The sequence below is a fragment of the Gymnodraco acuticeps genome, unplaced genomic scaffold, assembly GCF_902827175.1.
Source record: "Gymnodraco acuticeps unplaced genomic scaffold, fGymAcu1.1, whole genome shotgun sequence".
Classification (NCBI taxonomy): Eukaryota; Metazoa; Chordata; class Actinopteri; order Perciformes; family Bathydraconidae; genus Gymnodraco; species Gymnodraco acuticeps.
In genome coordinates this window covers 6,267,274-6,288,192 of record NW_022990042.1, presented here as the reverse complement: position 1 = coordinate 6,288,192, position 20,919 = coordinate 6,267,274, and the positions used below count along the sequence as shown (strand labels likewise).

Here is a 20,919-nt window from a genome sequence, read left to right as displayed (position 1 = left end):
TAGAGGGACGTTCTATCTTGGATAAACATACCGACTAACTTATTTTGAGGAAAACCCACAACCAGGACCCAAGTTTGGATTACAAATGGAGGATGCCTGTTTTAACAATGTTATGGGGAGTCAACACAGCAATATGCTGAAATATTTTTCTCAGCGTATGAGGTAAGTTTATGTTTACGTTTAAAGGTGGGGTAGGTAAGTCTGAGAAACCGGCTCGAGATACACTTTTTGTTATATTCCATGGAATGCTCTTAACATCCCGATAGCAATGAATATCTGAAGTGCTTTGACAATAAATCCATAAAAAAAATGTCATCTGTGGAAGCCGTAGTGCTGTAAAAAGCACGACCAATCATCTGCGCCGGCCCGGCTAAAGTAACTGGATGGCCTACCTGCCTGTCAGCCTTCCATCTGTGCACAAACTTATCTCGTGCCCTCGTTGGTCATGTGCGCGTTCGTGTGTGTTGGAGGAGGGGCTCTGTGAGGAAGTGGCAGATTTGTTCCGGCTGTGTATTTTCAAATTCTAGCGCACTCGAGCTGGTTTCTCCAAAATGACCTACCCCACCTTTAATGTGGTAAGACAATTATGTAGAAAAAAGATAGTTAACTGCTGGATAAGAAGTGTGAAATAAATGGTCATTGACCAGTTGAATAGGGACTAAAACTTTTGTCACATTACATGGACATATTTAAGCATGCATTTCCTGTTTTTGGTGCAAGTTCCAGGCTGGCTCTGGTGGACTCACACAATCCTCTTTTGTTCAACTTTGAATGAGCATGGGCCGCCGATTGCTCAGTAGTTAGAGCTGGCAGCCCATATGCTATCACCGCTGCCTATAGGCTGGTTCAAATCCCAAGTTGGCTGAACATTTCAGGCAATATCCTCCCCTCTGTCTCCCCCTTTCAACTCTAACATCTCCAATAAAGGCCCTCTGGCCCAAAGATACCTATATTTTATTATAAAAATTACTTAATTGAGCATTGCACTGTCAGCCAATAGATTAATCTATGAGCTGTATTTAGAAATGTAAAGATTGTTAATACCTACCATAAGTACGATTTAACATTACCAGATAATAGTTTGTGAAGGCCGTGCTCAATTTCATGCATTCTGACTCATGGGAATTGTAAAATCCAACTTTCTTTGGAGCTTGACCCATACTCAGGACTTAATGTAAGAAGATATAATCCTCTGCAGCTTGGATTTTTGGGTATAAAATATGATTCCCAAACTTTACGAGAATGTAATACCAAATCCGTGTCTGCAAACGATTTGTCCCCATTATGGGAAAACTAAGATTAATTCAACATATTTTTCAGACTTAGTTACAGAAAGGCAAACAATCCCTCTGTGCATTGGTTGACACAGTAAATGGTTGTAAAATTAGACAATATCCAGCAGTTCTATTTCACACATGGCTGCCCTCTAACTAAGGGCTCATTTATGTGTTAGAGAATGTAATTCTATACCACATATCTTTGTTTTTAATTAAAGACACTCCTTTTTTCAATTTGTTATTATTCCATTCTTAATCAACAATGACAAAGCTTACTCTCACCGCCAACATACCTGAGCTCTTACCTTAAATCCACACAGATTTGTATGCATAGTTGCATAATATCCACTCTGCTAATAAGATAAAGTTTAATTAAATGAGCTCCTCGCGGTGTAGAGTAATTACCCCCCCCCCCCCCCACACGCAAACTTGGGTTGAATCTTATTCCTATGTGCTATTTATAGACGTTTGTGTATGTGCCTCAAAATCCCCTAAATTTCTTCAGTTCACAGGAAATGTCCCCAGAGCCTTTGAATTTGCATAAAAAACTGGGGAAATCCTCAAGGAGGTAATGTGTGTGATTAGAGCCTGCCCAGAGAAGGTGCTGTTGTCAGTTTTATTATTTGAGGCAAAACCTCAGTCAAATATGCAACTCAGATTTATGTTTGCTTTTCAAGAGGCAATGATTTATTATTAGCATTTTTCAAATGGCAAAGAAGCTGGAGCTCCAACTCGTCAGACAAATCTGTTTACTGTAAGCAAACTGTAATGTCGGATTCACAGCAAGGATTAGATCTGAGGTTACCTACTGTAACCCAGCTTCTATGAGTAAATGGCGCAGCCCTCTAAGGCTATCGCTATTGGGTTATCCCTCTGCGCCCCCGCGCAGCACTGAAACACTTGTAGTCCATGCCCACCCGCTAGGTGGGCCCCACCCTCGGGCTTCCTTCCGGTATAAATAGGAAGGAGGCCCGGCAATCTGCTCCCATACAAAATAACTTTTCTTCAGCTATTCGTAGAGCCAGTGGGGCCCAGCGCTTAGAGGGCTGCGCCAATACTCATAGAAGCTGGGTTACAGTAGGTAACCTCAGTTATATTTCGTATATGGCTTCGCCCTCTAAGGCTATCGCTATTGGGTTAAGGGCGAAGCATGATGTAGTCTGCGCCCCACTGGGTCCGCCCGGCACTAGAAGCACAGACACACCTGCTCAATAACACCCCCCTGCCTGTTGTGCCATGCGTAATGGCGCATCACCGTCCCTGGAACATAGCAAAACATGCCTATCTTCCCGACGGGGTGAAGGCTGGGAACAATACACACCGACCGCTGTGAGAAAGTAGAGACGAAGGTCCCACCTTGTCCTGCGATCATAGAGGGGGAACAGCCGCTCTCTCCGTGTCAGACAGGTAGGAGAGCGCACAGCTGGATCCCTGACGTCACTCACTCTGACCAGGCACTCCGTACGAAGTGTGTCAGAGTAAAGGGAACATCCCTCTAATACGAGGGGAAAAGGGCCGCTCTCCGCGTGCCGAGAGGCAGGAGAGAGGCGCACCGCTGTATCCCTGATGTCACTCACTCCGACAGGACACCCAGTACAGGGTGCGTCAGAGAGGAATGGGAGACCTCCCTCAAATAAAATTGAATAAATGAACAGGGGGAAGACTAAGATGCAGCCGTGCAAATATCTTCCACTGACATTCCTCCGTGCAACGCCATGGAGGAGGAAAGTCCTCTGGTGGAGTGCGCCTTGATACTCTCCGGGGGCTCCACCCCAGAGGAGACATATGCCTTTGACACAGCCTCACACAGCCAGTGTGACAGCCGTTGTGCAGACAGAGGTTGCCCGATCGAGCGCTCTCTATAGTGCACAAACAGGCGCTGAGAACGGCGCCAGGCCGCCGTGCGCGCCACATAGCAGGACAGCGCGCGCACAGGACAGAGGAGATAAGACGTGGCTTCTTCCTCCGACCTGTAAGGAGGGGGGAATAAGCCAGCCAGGGTGATCACTCTTGACCTAAAAGAGTTGTGAGTTGTGACCTTAGGCAAGAAGACGGTGTTTCTTGTATCCCATGGAACTTCTGGGGGGAGAGGCTTCTCTGTGATGTGCCGTAATGGTCGTCATGGTGACGTGCCACGCCATCGCCGCCGCTGCCTGTGAGGCAAAAGGGCTGCGAGGGAGTTTCCACACGCTGCATTTCACTCCGTCTCTCATCATGAGGCGCGTACACGCCCAGAGGATGAGAGGTATGTGTATGCTGTCCACACGAGGCGTTATAACGGTGCTCGTGGATTTATTATGACCGTGTGTAGGAGGCATATCTGGGACAGAGGAATGCCTCGAACTCTGCAGTTTATAAACCAATAGGTTAAAAACAGCAGGCTTCTGCAGCGAATGAACCACCTCTGTGTCCCCCTTTGGAAGAGACCCAAGGGGATCACCACGTGACCAGCTGACGCCAACGCCGAGCAGCTGCGTCACGGAGAGGGCTGTGTGGGTTGTGACATGCCGGAGGAGAGCTGTCAGTTTCTCCACCCGCTGCCGCGAGAGCCGCGCTCTGCTGGCTGAGTTTAATTCCACTCCAGATAACCGTTTGTCTGAGAGGGAAGAGAACAGCTCTTCTTCCAATTTATTATGAAACCCAGGCTTTGACAGATGCGATACAAGATGTACCGTCTGTAAAGCGACTTCCTCCCTGGAGCGAGCCAGCAAATAGCAGGTCGTCCAGAGGAAACCACACTCTCATCCCTCCTCTGTGTAGCGGCTCCAGCCTTCTCTACACAAAAATGGGAGGAGCCAGGAAATATCCGAACGGCAGACGATTGTCTGGTCTGATATTCCCTGAAATGAGAAACCGCAGGAATTTCCTGTGTTTCGGGATGATGGGTACGTGGAAGTATGCATCCTTCAGGTGGAAGTGAACCAGTCGTCCTGGTGAACACATTCCAGCACTTGTTTGATCGTCAGCATGTGGAATACTGACAGATCGAGAAAAAACCCCTGATTTTCCTCCCTTTGAGGAACCCTGGAAATATCCTCTTTCAACAGGAGTTCCAGCGGCTCGGATTTTTTCACACACACATACGGGTTTTGGGCCGAGGGCGACACCGTACTTCCGGTATCCACCATTTCACACGAGGTGCAAGCAGAATATCATAGTCTATTGCCTTAATCAATATAGTCAACTCTAAAATACCACATATATGCATTGGCATGATAATATTATTGTGACAAGTGGGGTATTCACCTGGTGTTTCTAGAAGATAGACGTAGATGCTGCCAAAATCGACCGAAGGCCACTTTCGAGAGTCGTTTTTCCATACATCTGCAGGCAGTCTGTAAGGGCAATCGGATAACCCACACAGCTCTAGTTTACGCTGGTAACGACCTAGAGCACACCCCTCAAGTCCAGAGATGTAATCCGAAGACATGCAGCGATTTCTTCGGTTAATTCAGAAAAAAAACCTAGTGCGCTCTGCCTGGATACATTACCTAGCTGTTTATATTAGCACCTCCAGGATATTAGCACCTCCAGGAAAATGGCGTATTTCTATATAGATATATGGCGCGCGTTGCATTGTGGGTAGCTCGTGACGTCACTGTGTGTGAAAGAATTGGAGCGCAAGACATAGCTTCTGGGAGGACAGGAGTGTTTCCTGTATCCCATTGAACTGTGGGGGGGGGGGGGGGGAGAGGCGAACTGCAGGGTGTCCCCTCTGCTGATCAGCCTGCTCATCCATCTGTCCATCAGACCACGGGCGTCGCAGCCATTATATCAGGGTGGGACAAGTCCCCCCCACTTTTTGAAATGATTAGTTTAGACCCCCCCACTTTTACCATGTGGAAAGTCCGTGAATCGGTCTATCCACTCGCCGCACTTTGTAGAGCGCTGTGTCAGTGCTTCACTATCAAATCCATTCCACTTGCTTATTGAGAGAAAGCCCAAATCAATGAAACTCCGTACCATGTTTTCACTGCTACTTTGTACCAAGGCAGATTCTCCCATAGCGCGCGCATGTTCAAGGAGTGTTGCCATAGTTGGACAGCTCAGATCTGTTGTATGAAGCGATGCCGGTAGCAGAGGTAAGGCACACACACCAAATGTTCAGGACATTGTTAATACAGCGAAAATCAAAGCTGACGATCTCTTGGTTTGATATGTTTTCTCCCCCAGACAACATGGACATAAGAACATTTTTTTCGAAGAAGAGGAAAGTAAGTCATCAGCTGGTAGCAGTTAATCAGTTAACAGTGATGGCGGCGGCGGCGGCGTCTCACTTCTGGAGAGGAGTTTCGTCTTTATGTCATGATAGAGAGATACAAATACTGAATAGTTTAGATGAGAAAAGGCATCGAAATGCCAGGTTACTAGTATTTATCATGTAAACAGGGAACATGAATAACCCGATCTCTCTGTGCTCAGTGTGTTTTACTGGAGCCTCAGTTCGATAAGAGATTCTTTTTGAGTTCTTTAACTTAGGCACTCTCTCTCAAAATCGTAATGTGCATTATATTTGAATTATACTTCTTATCATTCAGAAGCTTTTTGTGTGTGTTTATGTTTTACTGAGTAAATAGGCAATTTCCATCCCATTATTCAGTTAACTGTTTATTTTCTGTGCACATTACATAGACTAGCTAATATTCTATACTGCTTGGCGCTTTGAGTCTTCAAAATGTCCAATGTCACAGACTGGGACTTACTTTAGAGTCAGTTGTATTTACATTCAGTATGACTTGTTATGGTTCAATGTGAAAGAGTATACTGCTCAATAAATAATGATCACTTCACCACCTCTCTTGACATCTAGGCGCTTGAGAGTGAGTCAGAGGCAGAACACAGGGACAGTGGAGAGAGGTCCGTTGCTGAGGTGAGTGATGAAAGGGAAATGACAGTTTAGAGTAAATTGTGATGTGGACTCTCATCCCAGAATTTTAAGGTAATCAGTGGGGATATTGAACAGGAAGCATTTCAGTCAAGGGGCATCATGTGACCAATATAGACAGAAGAGCAACATTTAAGTCAATGATACCATTCCTAGGTGAACTTAACTTAACTTAATCTGTATGGAGTCAGATCAGTCTCAATATTAATAAATGCTCACAGAAGGATTCACAAATGTATTTTGCGATTTATATATAAACGACTCTCCACAACAATATCTCTCAATGCACTCCCAAATATTTATTGTTGTATATAAACGTACAAAAAATGGGCATTTAAACTGCTTTTCTTGTGAACCTCTGCATTTGTGTTTTGTTTTTTTGAGACTTCCCTGACGGAAATGACAAATGCATATTTTTTTAACAGGAAACTATGGAAATTCTAACTAATTGTGGTTTTCTTTTACATTACTTAAAACAAGAAATATGTATGTCAGAAATATGCCTATATTTGTGAAACTTTTTTATCTGTGGATTTTTTTACATTTATATACAACAATAAATATTTCTGTGTGCATTGAAAAATATTTTTGTGGAGAGAGTCATTTATATATAAATCCCGAAATACATTTGTGAATCCTTGTGTGCATGTATTAATATTGAGACTGATCTGACTTCATACGTCCTAGGCTATGCTCACTTTCAAACTGTAAATCCACAATGCACCCTCAAATCATTGTAATTTATTTACACACAATGGCAGAGAGTGTAATCAAGTGCTTTGAAACACAGCCCGGCGTCAACATATGTTACACAATGCAAATATTATGTTTTAGAAATGACGAAAATCTTACACAGGGGATCCTTAATATTACGTTTTTGGCAGTATAAAAAATGTATGGCCTATTCAATTTTTCACTTTTGTTTGTAAGAAGAGAAGGCAAGATTAGACAGGGAGGAGAGTGAGAGCCAGTTTGAGAGGGACGAGAGTGAGAGCCAGGAGAGTGAGAGCCAGTTTGAGAGGGATGCGAGTGAGAGCCAGGCTGAGATATATAGCAAGCCAAATCGTCCTGACCCAAGAGTCATTCCACCCCAGCAATTTCCAAATAAGACGCTAAGATTTCAGGAGAAGTGGTTCAGGGACTTTCCGTGGCTTCATTATTCTCCTAGGGAGAATGGTGTATTCTGCTATTATTGCATGGAAGCCTTCAAAAGACAGAGTAGCACACTTGCAACAAATATGGATCAAGCCTTTGTGTCCACTGGTTTTCGAAACTGGAGAAAAGCAATTGAGAAATGTTCAACCCACCAACTGAGTCAAGCACACAAAGTTGCAATCACAACACACACATACCAACAAGAAAGTGTTGTAACTCAGCTGTCCACAGCCAAGGAACAGCAGCAAAGAGAGGCGAGATCATGTCTGCTCAAAGTAGTTCAGTCAATTTGCTTTCTTGCTCGTCAGGGTCTAGCTCTGCGTGGCCATGACAGTGATGAAGGCAACCTATGGCAGCTTCTACGACTCAGATCAGGGGATGATGATGTGCTGAAGAGATGGCTGAGTAAGCCCTCAAACAATTACACAAGTGCTGTAATTCAAAATGAGGTTTTGAATATCATGGCCAACTCCATTGTTAGGAGGATTACAAATACAGTACAGGGGTTGCCCGCACTTCAGTACTCCATTATTATTGATGGAACTCAGGATGTTTCGGGAGTTGAACAAGAGGCCATATGTATCCGTTATGTGGATCATGACCTTATCCCTCATGAAGACTTTGTAGGTCTATATGAGGTGTCTTCAACGACAGGGAAGAATTTGGCTAAGGTGGCAACTGATGTTCTCCTGCGGTTGAACTTACCCTTGTCCTGTCTTCGAGGGCAGACCTACGATGGAGCTGCAAACATGTCCGGCGAAAGCAAAGGAGTTCAAGCACTTCTCAGAGAGAAGCAACCTCTTGCTTTGTATGTCCATTGTGGTCCTCACTGTGTCAACCTTGTGACTCAGACAGCCTGTAGCTCATCCTCTGTTGTGTCTGATGCACTGAATTTGGTCCACAAACTTGGCACTCTCTACCACCAGTCTAGAAAATATAAGACTATATTTAAAGAGATTGCCCAATCTGAAGAAGGGAGTTTCATAACTCTAAAGCCCCTCTGCCCTAAACGATGGCTTGTGAGGCTAAGTGGCCATTCAGGCAGTTGTAGGACAGTATGAAAAGGTATTGCTCAGTCTGGAGGAAATGGCTGCATCTGGCTCCTCTGACACGTGCACAACCGCAAGATGACTCCTGGAACGCTTTCAGAAGGGGCACACTTTGCTCTGCCTTCTTCTTGCCTCTGAAGCCCTTAAAGAACTAGAGTGCTTCAACCGCTCCCTTCAGAGCAAAACTGGAAGCGTCACAGGGATGCTGGCTGCAGTTGATTGCATGAAAAAAACACTTAGATTGAAGAGGTCTGATGAAAGCTTCCATCAGACTTATGCAAGGGCCTGTGACATGATCAGTGAAATGGGCATTGAGACCATCCAGATGCCTCACATCTGGAGACCTCCTAAGCGCTACACAGGAAATGCAGCAGCTTTCACACCAGCATCAACTGAAGAGCACTATAGAATCGAATTCTTCAAAGTGCTAGATGCTGTTGATGTACAGTTGACCAAGCGCTTTGACCAGAGCAGCTTTGATACTCTTAACAAGTTGGAAAGGGTGCTAGTCTCTGGAAAGGTTGAAGAGGTTGTCAGTATTTACCCAGAACTGAATCGCAATTCACTGGAGGTGCAGCTGGCAATGTTTAAGCTTCAATATCCATCCAGCACCATCACTGACGCAGTAAACACTCTCAAAGCTATGCTGCCAGAAGTCCGTGCTCTCTTTACCCAAGTAGAGACTTTGGTTAGACTTCTTCTTGAAGTGCCATGCTCCTCAGCCGAAGCAGAACGAAGTTTTAGTGCCTTAAGAAGGCTTAAGACATGGCTCCGCTCCTCCATGAGTCAACGTCGTTTGAACAATGTGGGTGTCTGCCACATCCACCAAGACAAACTTGATCAAGTTGACATAGAAGAGATTCGCCAGCTCTTTATCTCTGCAAATGATACAAGAAGGCATGTTTTTGGGGCCTTCATTTAGTCAGAGCAGTCTTTCCCAAAGTTAGGGTCAAAATGGGTCGCGTACCTGTTTTTATGAGGTCGCCAACTGGCAGAGTTTTGTAATGTTCTTTTTACAATTAAATACATTTCATATACATTTAAAATTCATGTTTTGTTGTGTTCTTTATCGGTAGTTTTTAAATGTTGATGTTATGGCAATTTGTGATGTATTTTTGTAAGTTTGGGTCCTGGGGAAACACCAAATGTCTCTTTTGGGTCTCGGGCTGAAAGAATTTGGGAACCTCCGGTCTAATCTGATTGATCATTTGATAACATTAAATAAATGCATTTAACAGAAATTGCAACTGTATGCAAGAGATGCTTGAGTTTAAATAAATAACGAGAGAATATGTTTCCTTTCTTTACTACTGGATGAAATTACAAAATGTACCAAACCACCAAAATGCACCAGAATACAGGAAATCAATTCAGACACATTCAGCCAGCATTCAGAATGCTTCCTACGCCCATGCATCAGACACACGCGCTGCCACTCCGAGAAACACTCTGAGAGCGGGTGCCCATGCTCGAGATGTGTTGTGGTCGTCATGACGACGAGCCACGCCAGAGCCCTCGCCGCCGTTGCCCGTGAGGCAACCCAAGGTGGGCCTAGAGCGAAAGGGCTGTGAGGAGGCCTCCACACGCTGCATTTCACTCCGACTCTCATCATGAGACGCGTACACGCTCAGAGGATGAGTGGAGGTGTGTGCAGTGACATTCACATGAGGCGTTACCACGGCGCTCATGGGCTTATTGTGACCGTGTGTAGGTGGCGTATCTCGGACAGAGGAATGCCGCGAGGTCTGTGGTTTAATAACAGAAAAGTCATAACCACCAAGCCTCTGCAGCGAACCCTGCTGCCTACTAATCAACAGATTGGAGGCAGCTGGCCCTGATTTTCTTCCTCTTGGGGAACCCTGGAAATAGCCTCTTTCAACAGGAGTTCCCGTAGCTCTGCTTGGAGCGCAAGCCACTGTTCTCGGGATGACAGGCGTGTCTCCTGTATCCCGTTGAACTGTGGGGGAAGGGGGAGGTGAACTGCAGGGTGTACCCTCTGCTGATCAGCCTGCTCCTCCATCTGTCCATCAGACACACACGCTGCCACTCCGAGAAACACTCTGAGAGCGGGCGCACATGCTCGAGATGTGTTGTGGTCGTCATGACGACGAGCCACGCCATTCCAGAGGAATGCCGCGAGCTCTGCAGGTTATTAATCGATAGGTTAAAACCAGCAGGCTTCTGCAGGGAGCCCTGCTGTCTACTTAATCAACAGATTAGTGGCAGCCGGCTTAATTACCGGCTCTGCTTCCTCGGAGGCTCTCGCGGAGCAGACCAGGAGCGGGGGAGCCTCACTCCCCTTTGACTCGCCGCCGGGAGACCCTGTCTCTGGGGTGGCGGGGGAGTGGAGACGTGGGACGAAGCCCCGGCAGCCGCCGAAGGGCGAGTCTGACGCCGAGGCGGTTGCTGTGGGCGTCTCTCCGCTTGCGGCCTCCTGTGGCCGGCGTAGACGCCGCAGCTGCTGCGGGCGTTGATGCCGCTGTGGCAGCTCAGCCGGCTGGAGCCAGCTGTACATGCTGGCGAATGCCATGGCGTGGAACTGGGGTCCGAGCAGTCCGTCCGGACTGATTGGAGCGTCCAGTAGCACTTTTCTGGCCATCTCCGTAACAGACGCCTATACTTCAGCCCAAGGTGACGCTGGATCTGTGTCACCCACGCGGAAATCCTCACCTGGGAGACAGCGACGGACGCGCACAGAATGACCGCCGTGCTGGCCGCCTTGCTGATTTCCTCTGCCTCGGTGGTGGACCGCTCTACCAGTGTCCCCACCGAGTTGGAGAGTCGCGCGATGTTATTCGCCGCCGCGCTGTGGTGACGGAGAGGGGGAAAGCATGTTCGGCCACCAAGCTGGCACCCTGCTCCGACTCTGCCCCCCCCGTCCGGGGGAGAGGAGGGAGGGGAGAACCGAACTGTGGAGGGAGACGGGGCAGGAGTTGCCTTTTTCCTCGGACTCCTGCCCGGCACTCGGCCCCAGGGACACGAGGCCCCGTCCGCGGGCTCGTAAGCCTGGACGGACCTATCGTCCTCCTCGGCCACAGCAGCAAGAGCGTCCGCTCTCCGCTTCCTGTCGCCCGAGGGGAGACGAGCGCAGTGTGTGCATGCTACCTGCTGGTTTAGAGCCGCGTATGCGTGCTCTGACCCCAGGTAGGCTGTGCTTCAGTAACTGTGCTGGTTTGCTGAAGAAAAGAGGGAGCAGATTGCTGGGCCTCCTTCCTATTTATACCAGAAGGAAGCCCGAGGGTGGGGCCCACCTAGCGGGTGGGCGTGGACTACAAGTGTTTCAGTGCTGCGCGGGGGCGCAGAGGGATAACCCAATAGCGATAGCCTTAGAGGGCGAAGCCATATACGAAATAGAAGCATTTTCTGTTGACGTTTTTTTCCATTTGGTTGCATTTCACATAATTTACTAAGCTGAGAAAAGACCTGATGACTTAGGACAAACAGTAAATACATTTTCCCTGTCACTGATTTAATTATGTTGTTTCTCTTTCCCCATTAACAGAGCATCCGCACATCTGGTCTCATCCTACTTGAAGCCATCTTGTTTGGGGCTTTGCTGCTCTACTTCCCAGTAAGTCTGCACTCTCATCTTATATAGCACCAACAATTTGCTCAGTGTTTACTACTTTAGTTTTGATTTGTTCAAGTTATAATCCATAAAATGTCTTGATTTAGCCAAACATTGGTAAGTGGTGGCAACAGTGTGTGTGAGCTTTATTGGTCAAAAAAGTAGGACTGTTTTATTTTTTCACGTCATATTAAGCAGCAGCATTAAATATCCCTGACAGGTTGTTGAAGAGTTGTTGTGAAGCTGTTGCTCCTGCCCTCACTATCTTGTCGTTGAGAAAAGACAGCTAGCAGCAAGCAGCTAGCAACCTTACAGCACCCACCCAGGACCTTGAGCCTTAATTTAATGTAACTGGTCATATATAAAACATGCTTTCTATAATAGTGTGCCTTAGCATTATATGAGTTATATTTTGTAATAATTATTTGGCACATAGTAGCTAGTAGTATCTTAGCTGTACAATATCAGCATATTTGTATCGCCGGTTATTACTAAGGCATTGTGCCTGATGCCTTTATGGAGAAGGTGGTAAGACAAATATGGCGGAAAGAGAGGAAGTGCATCTTTGTTGGAAGTACTGAGCTTCTGTCAGTCAGAGGGCTAGGTAAAGATTGGGCTAGTTAACATGTGAGAAGAATTAAAGAAACAAAAGCAACTGCACCCAGCTAGCAGATTTAGCGGATCATACAGAGAGCATTCACATCCAGGCTCAAGATTTGAGTAAGGAGTTTGGTCAGGATTAAGACAGAGAACCAGTTCAGGAACCTGTCTCATATCCTTACTCCTCTGACTCAAAGGGGTGAACCTGCTGCCAATGCTAGCTTGGAGGAAGTTGCAATTGCCTCTGAACCGCTGAACCTCTTACCACTGCTGATGAACTTCCTGCCATCACTGTCACCCAAGATTGTACACTACTCTGCCAGATTGTACCAGCGGAGCAGTTTAGGGACAGACTCTGACAAGGTGTTATCCCTAAAACCTCTTCTGGCCAGTGTTGCTGTCCCAGCAGACTTGAATGGCGACAATATGAGTGAAATAAATCTCTTGTCTCCTCCACTTGATTTGCTGACACCTAGTTCTGAATCTTGTTCATTACCTACTTTTGAAATGGGCTTAGGGTTGGGGTTAGTTCTGTATTAACTTAGGTTAGTTCAATAACCTGTTCAGGATTGTAACATCAAAATGAAGGAGAGGTAAATGTGTATATTTTTAAATCAAATGTTACCCAAAATGGGTCTTTTCATCAGAGATTACATACATTGCCATGTAAATAGGACAATAGAGCCCTCTTTTTATTTTTCAGCTGCAGCTTTGCAGTTAGTATACTGTACTTTAGATCATTGTCTTAGCAATAACAAAGAGTTGGACATCACAGTTTGTGTGCATGTCTGTACAAGTGTCTCTCATTGCCTTTGTCAGCCTTTGCATTGTCTGTATGTGTGAGCGGGTCCAGGTGGGTAGGTGCCAGCGTGCGTTGTATAGGTGTGTATTTGCACTTGTGAACACAGCCCACAGTGCACCTGGAGTGTCGCGTCAGAAGCCCATCTTTAGCAGAGAAACAGATGGAAGAAACCTGAGCGCCATGTAAAGGGGAGATCAGATGTAGCTTGGGAATTCGCTCCCTTCAAATACTTTCACAGACTGCCAACAGTGAGCCACCGCTCTCCTCAAACACAAGGCCCGATGGCTGGATCATAGCCAGTTTTAGGACGGAAAAACAAATCTATTGAGAAGAAAAAGCTTTAACCGTCTCTCGGGATAAAGGTTTTTGTTTGTATTCTGAAGTTACTGGAGTGTTATCGTAGGAAATATTTCGATTAGAATAGAACGCCTGGTCTTTTTGGTGCAGCAGATACAGGTATTGTAGGTTTGTGACCACACTCTCTGCCCCTGTTCAACCCAAGGATAGCCAAAAATAGCTCCCTAAAAATATCCTGCAACTCTTGGATTATCACACACACTTGGAAACACTCAAGGGTTGTTCCCTCCCTTTGCTCAGCTGCATCTCCATCTTTTCCCCCTCACACTCAGCACCTTCTCTGCCTGTCTCTACCTTCCCCCCCCCCATGTTCTTCCTTTCATTACTCCTCTGCTTGTTCTCCCGCCACCTCACCTTTGTGTCTGTCTCTTCTCCCGCAGTCTTATCGTTTGTTGCTGCTGCTGTTTCTTTGTTTCTGCCACCACAAGCCTCCTCAGCTTAGCTTGGCGCAGCTGCTCGGCTCTGCTCGATGCATTTTTAAACAGTCCATCAAGTTCTAGCACAACTCGTTTTAAAAATACATCTGCTGATTAATTGATGGAGGAGGCATTGGAGGTTGGATGCTAACAAGGAGGGCCACCTTCTCTTCTGGGCGATGTCAAAAATGTGGCCTTTTATCGTGCAGTCCCCGTGGGTAGCACTGCAGAAAAAGGGTGTGTTGTGTATCAAAGTGTATGTTTGTGTGTATAGGCACAAGAGTGGCTTTAGATCTCCAGATTTCCCTGTGATTGTGTGCATGTGCATTTTTGCATGGATTTGCATTTCTTCATCTGTACGTGGGTGTAGGAAACTGCGTGGCCTACTTTTACCTCGTGCCGGTATTTGTGGAGGAGATTTATTGTCTCGGTCCGTTATGTGGACCAGAGAGCTGGAAGGGGGGGTGTTTGGAGATGGAGGTGCCAGGGAGGATGTGCCTGGTGATTTGTTGCACTCTTAAGGGTTGGCAACATTGGGTCTGTTTATTCTCTCTCTGTTCTTGAGACTCTTATTTCTTTGTGTATTTGTCTGCTCTAGTATTTGATCTAGCACTAACATTAACTGTTTTTTCAAGCAAGCATTATGTTGCTTCACAGAAACAAAAGAATACTTCAGGATTACTTGGAGTCGGAATGTTAAAAATGACAATTGTTCAATTATAAAGTCATTCATCATTGGATTGAATGACTAGATGTAATTTGATAAACCCAACAGTGTTGCTAGATTTCCGATGATTTTTGTATTTGTATAATTCTTTTTTTATTAATAATCAATAATGTAGTTGTTATTTCTCCTGCTGCTCCAGACTAATTTAAAGAGAGTTTGAGAGATTAACTGATGGGAAAATAAATGGGAAATAAATCAGAGCTTGAGAAAAATTATGCTGTCAGACTGATTGGTTATTACCCCATTTCAAGCGTCATATAGTCAACGTACTTAAAGGGACCCTATTTTGCTCATTTTTAGGTTTCATAATTGTATTTTGAACCTGTACTGTGACATGTTTACATGCTTCAATGTTCAAAAAGTGCTTTATTTTTCTTATACTCTCTGTAAAATAACCTATTTTGTTGGAAGGAACTTTGGGATTTTAGCCTGTGCAGGCTATTAACATGCACACAACCTATAACACAATACAGGAAAGGGAAACCCCAAAGAACATAATAGGGCCCCTTTAAAAATGGTGTGGTTAAATTCCTCAGAGGGTAACAAATGTGTTTAATACATATTTTGTAAAATGTCACATACAGCTCTGAAAATAATTAAGAGACCACTGCAGCATTATCAGTTTCTCTGGTTTGACTATTTATAGGTACGTATGTGTTTAAGTAAAATGTACCTTTTTTAAACATGAACACTTATAATTTAGTTTAAGGACAATCTTAGCTATAGCCGGATGTGCCTTGACATCTGCTCAATGGTGCACTGTTTTGAATAAAGAAAAAAAAAAAGGAAAAGAGTTTGGTTATACCTGAAATACAGGAGGGAAAGATTACACGTTGGGGTGGATGGCGTTGTTTGACTACTCCTCACCAAGTGTGGAGTGGTATCAAGCTATACTGGAGTGTACAGTAAGGAGGGGGGAAGAAGCCTGGGTTATGGGCTTCGGGGTATGTGTTTTGGGGTTGATGCACTTAGAAGCATCCATCTTGTATATGTTATTATTATTTGTGTTACTGTTGTTTAGGGGTACTCTAATATGTTGCTACATGAAAAGTCCATTTGGAGTGGATAGTTATGACCAGCGGACTTGAAATTAAATTTACATCCTGGAACTGTAGAGGGATGCAAAAGATTAAAAAGGTGAAGCAAGTCATGGGAAGGTTAAAGGCCCTGTCACACTGTCCCGAAATTGACACCCGATGGACACACGATAAAGGAAATGTTCAAATTCGGCTGTGATTGTAGCAACATCGGGCCATTCGTGAGGGCATCTTAAGCCATCGTATGACCGCCGGTGAAGTTTCTCAGGCTCCGGCAGCAACTTCGTGAGCGGCAACTTCGTAAGGCATCGTGAGGGCATCTTGTCAAATCGTGTCATCTTCGTGTTATCATCGGTGCATTCACCCTCACTCTGATCGGGGTGAATGCCCGATGGCACCGATGATAACAAGATGCCCTCACGATGGCCTTACGAAGGGCACAATTGACACACGAATTCAACACGAAAATGAACCTTCGCAAGGTCCTTCGGCAATTTTAAGGCATGCCAAAGATTTTGCCACCGCTCACGAAGTTGCTGCCGGAGCCTGAGAAACTCCACCGGCGGTCATACGAAGGCTTAAGATGCCCTCACGAATGGCCCGATGTTGCTACGATCACAGCCGAATTTGAACATTTCCTTTATCGTGTGTCCATCGGGTTGTTTTATTGCACAACAAAATCATGTAAATATATTATGTAAATAACCCAATTTGTGTTCTGTGAAACTAAAAAGGATATAATATATTATTTTGAAGGACAGTTGACAGGAAGTTGTTGTTGTTATGGAAACAACATTACGGAGAAAACGTAATATTTTCTACATATAACGACGGATAAAGTAAAGAACAAAGTCTGAAGATATCAGTACAGTATCATAGTACTGTAACATAATTGTTTTTGGTACTTTCATTGCAGTTGTATGTCTTAAATGTAATGTAAATGTTGCCTTTGTGTGTGGTTCGGGGCCATCTTCGTGCGAAATTCACAATTCCATATTCGTGTGTCCATCGGGTGTCAATTTCGGGACAGTGTGACAGGGCCTTAACGGATTTACAATCCAAAATAATTTTTCTCCAAGAAACACACCTGGTCTTGAATGAAGACATCAGAATAAGGACGAGATGGCGGGGCGAGGTATTTTCAGCTCCTTTTACTACCCAGGCGAGAGGGGTCATGACTCTTATACATACAGTAGGTCCATTCCATTAAATGTCACAAAGGTAATCGCAGATAAAATGGGAAGGTATTTGATAATTCAGGGTACTCTGTATACAGAACGTCTTAATCTGGTTAATATTTATGCACCAAATAAGGACGACACACATTTTTTCAATGACTTGTTCTTTATCTTGGCATCTCTCGAAGGTCAATAGCTGGAGACTTTAACTGTACTCTAGACCCCGGTAAGGATAGAGCTTCACATATAGACAAGACTCATAACAAAAGTAGGAAAATTATTCACCAGTCCATTAAAGAGCTAAATTTGAGGGACATATGGAGGGACAGATACCCTGGATTATCAATGTATTCCTGTTTTTCTAATACTCATAAAACATATTCCCGAATTGATTACTTTTTAGTTTCTGCAAGTTTGGTATGCAAAGTTAAGGATTGTATGTATGACAGCATTCTGATTTCGGATCATACCCCGAATAGTATTGTGTATGTAGACCCAGGGCTGTTGAGGGATCCCCCCAAATGGAAATTCCAGCACAAATGGTTACAGGACTCAGACCTAATAGCCTTTCTGGGAAAACAAATTGATCTATATTTTACGCTTAACACCTCTGAAACATCTGCAAGTACTAGGTGGGAAGCGTTTAAGGCTTATATTAGGGGTCAGATTATTAACTTTATGAGCTCTAAATCTAAAAAAGCCAAACAAAAAATATTATTATTAGAGTCCAAAATTAAAGCCATGGAAAACACCTATTTTAGAAATCCCTGTCCTAAATTACACCAAGAATTGTTACTATTAAGAGCACAATATAATGAAATGTCAGCCTCTAAAGCAGCAGCTAATTTACTGAAGCTTAAACAATCCATCTTTGATCAAGGGGAAAAGTCAGGTAAAATCCTGGCATGGTGTATAAAACAACTTCAAATTGAAAGAACTATCACTGTGCTGAATAATGACAAGGGGGAGACCGTTGCAGACCCTGTGGCAATAAATGGGGCTTTCAGGGATTATTATGAAAGATTATACAGCTCTGAAATAGACGAGGGGACAATGCTCCAGAGTCCATTCTTAGATAGCCTCACGATTCCCAAATTATCGGATGAGGAAAGTTTGAAATTAGAGAATGTATTGTCTTTGGAGGAGATTTCCGAGGCAGTGAAGAGCATGAAATCTGGGAAAGCAGCAGGACCGGATGGCCTGCCCATTGATATCTATAACAAATTTGAAGCGAAATTAAAGGCACCCCTTTTGGAAATGTTTATTGAATCTATTCAAAATGGAATACTTCCTCCCACCCTGAGAGGGGCGCTGATCACACTTCTGCCAAAACCTGGGAAATCAAATGACAAGTGCGAAAATATGCTCAGACTTGAAGATACTTTGTAAGATCTTGGCAAGAAGACTGGAAGGCCTGCTGCCGGAAATTATAAAAGAGGATCAAAATGGGTTCATGGTTGGCCATCAGGGATTTCACAATGTGAGACGGGTTTTGAACGTTCTACATGACCAAAGGGGGGCGCCGGATACAGCTCTCTTGGCATTAGATGCTGAAAAAGCTTTTGACAGGGTGGAATGGTCCTATTTGTTTGAACTTCTTGTCTGCTTTGGCTTTGGGGAGAATTTTTGTAATTGGGTAAAACTTTTATACAACGACCCGTATGCAGAAATAATTACCAATAATATCATATCAAAGCCGATAAGGATCGGTAGGGGCTGTAGACAAGGTTGTCCTCTATCCCCCCTTCTTTTCTTAATTGCAATTGAACCATTTGCTATTGCTGTGAGAGAGCACACAATGATTTCAGGCATACATGTGAGAGGGTTTGACCATCGAATAGCTCTTTACGCTGATGACGTGATTCTCTTCCTTAGAAATCTGGAGAATTCTATACCGGCTCTTATGGATCTGATTAAAGGGTTCAGCCAAATATCGGGTTACAAAGTAAATAATTCAAAATCCTCCATCATGCTCCTTAACTCGGAGGAAAGGTCTAACCCACCCAAACATGCTGGTCATTTTAGAACAGTAAATACTTTCACTTACTTGGGTATTCAGATTGTTCCCAAATTGGAAGATATTGTGAACTCTAACTATAATCCGACTATTGCGTCTATTTCCAAATCAGTTGACAGATGGTCAAACCTTCCAATCTCTCTAATGGGTAGAATTAATATACTCAAGATGAATGTTCTCCCAAAGCTGTTATATTTATTTCAAAACATCCCCCTGCCACCCCCACCAGATTTTTTTCCTAGAATGAAGAAAATGTTTAGTAATTTTATATGGAATAACAGATGCCCCAGGCTCCGTTTATCTCTCTTGTACTTGCCTTATGATAGAGGAGGATTACAGTTCCCTAACATGTTGTGGTACTACTGGGCAGCTCAGCTGAGAACATTGATGTTTTACTACACAGAGGAGAGGCCTCCGGTGTGGAGGGATGTTGAGTCTTGCTCCTTAAAGCTCCCACTTCCCACTTATCTATATTCTGACAACCCTAAAAATCTTTAAAAAACTACAACTAACCCTATAGTTAAAAATATGATTGGTGTTTGGCAGGAGGTTACAAAATATATGAACGAACCTTCTTCTCTCTCCTGGTTCAGCCCGATCTGGGGAAATACTCTTTTTGCGCCAGGGAATGCCGATGGAGGTTTTAGACTATGGGCTGAAAAGGGGGTGGGACAGTTAAAAGACTTGTTTGGAAGTGATAATGGGAAGTTTTTATCATTTGAGGAACTTGTCAGTAAATACGATATCCCTCGTAAACATTTTTTTAAATATTTGCAACTCAGGAGCTTTGTAGGAGCGAACCAGGATCGACTCATGCTGGCCCCTCCTCTGTCCATATTGGAGAAAGTTTTAATTAGAAACCCCTTTGGGAAGGGCATCATATCTGAACTCTATGATCTCCTGCTGGCGTTCTCCTCAGAATCCTCGAACTCTAGACTCAATGCCTGGAAAAATGACTTACAGGAAAATCTAACATTGGAACAGTGGAGCACAGCTTGTAAGGCGGCCCAAACACAGACGGGTAATACGCGTCTAAAGCTTCTGCAATGCAAGTGGCTAATGAGAGTGTATATTACACCAGAAAAACTGAATAAATGTAACGCTAATATCCCAGACACGTGCACCAGATGTGGGGAAGGAAAAGGCACACTGTTTCATTGTCTATGGTTATGTCCAAGAATAAAGGAATTCTGGGAAGAGGTTAGGGTAACAGTACAGAATATTTTAGCGATCAGCTTAAAGCTGGAACCAAAAATGTTCCTACTTGGCCTATATCCGGATGGACATAACATACAACGTTATAAACAAGTTTTTATAGATATGTGTTTATTACAAGCAAAGAGAGTGATTGCCTTAACATGGAAAAAGTTGGGCAAACCTAGTATTGCACAGTGGTTTAGGGAACTTTCTTTATGTCTGCCTTTAGAAAAAATCACTTACATTCTCGAAGACAAATAAGAACTGTTCCAGAAGGTCTGGGGACGTTTTATAGAGTACACCAAGAACATCGACCTATCTCAATTTCTGAACGAAACTGGGGCAGGATAATGCGATAATTCTATAATATGCTATAATATGGTAAAATGTAAATGACTGTGATATCCTCTGTAGAAATACGGTCCTATTGCTGGAAAACTGGATGGTTGCCGATGTATTAGAGTGCCCTTGTGGTATGTACCAATTTAATTTAGTGTTGCTACTTTTCTTTAATGTAAAGTAAAGTAGTTGTCCTGTGTATATATGTATTGCTTTTGGCTCTATGTCTTCGTCCTATGTATGTGATTTTTTGTAAACTAAAAACCAATAAACATATTGATAAAAAAAAATGTACCTTTTTTATTTTATTCTATA

The 20,919-nt window shown here is 44.2% G+C and overlaps 1 protein-coding gene across 1 annotated transcript in view; it reads left to right on the top strand.

Moving 5' to 3' along the window:
- Positions 1-20,919, top strand: part of LOC117545536 (probable G-protein coupled receptor 158) — a 147,097-nt gene that overhangs the window by 72,733 nt on the left and 53,445 nt on the right. The window contains exon 5 of the mRNA XM_034215353.1: positions 11,869-11,937. Within this exon, the coding sequence (XP_034071244.1) occupies positions 11,869-11,937 (69 nt within the window). The remainder of the gene's footprint in view (positions 1-11,868; positions 11,938-20,919) is intronic.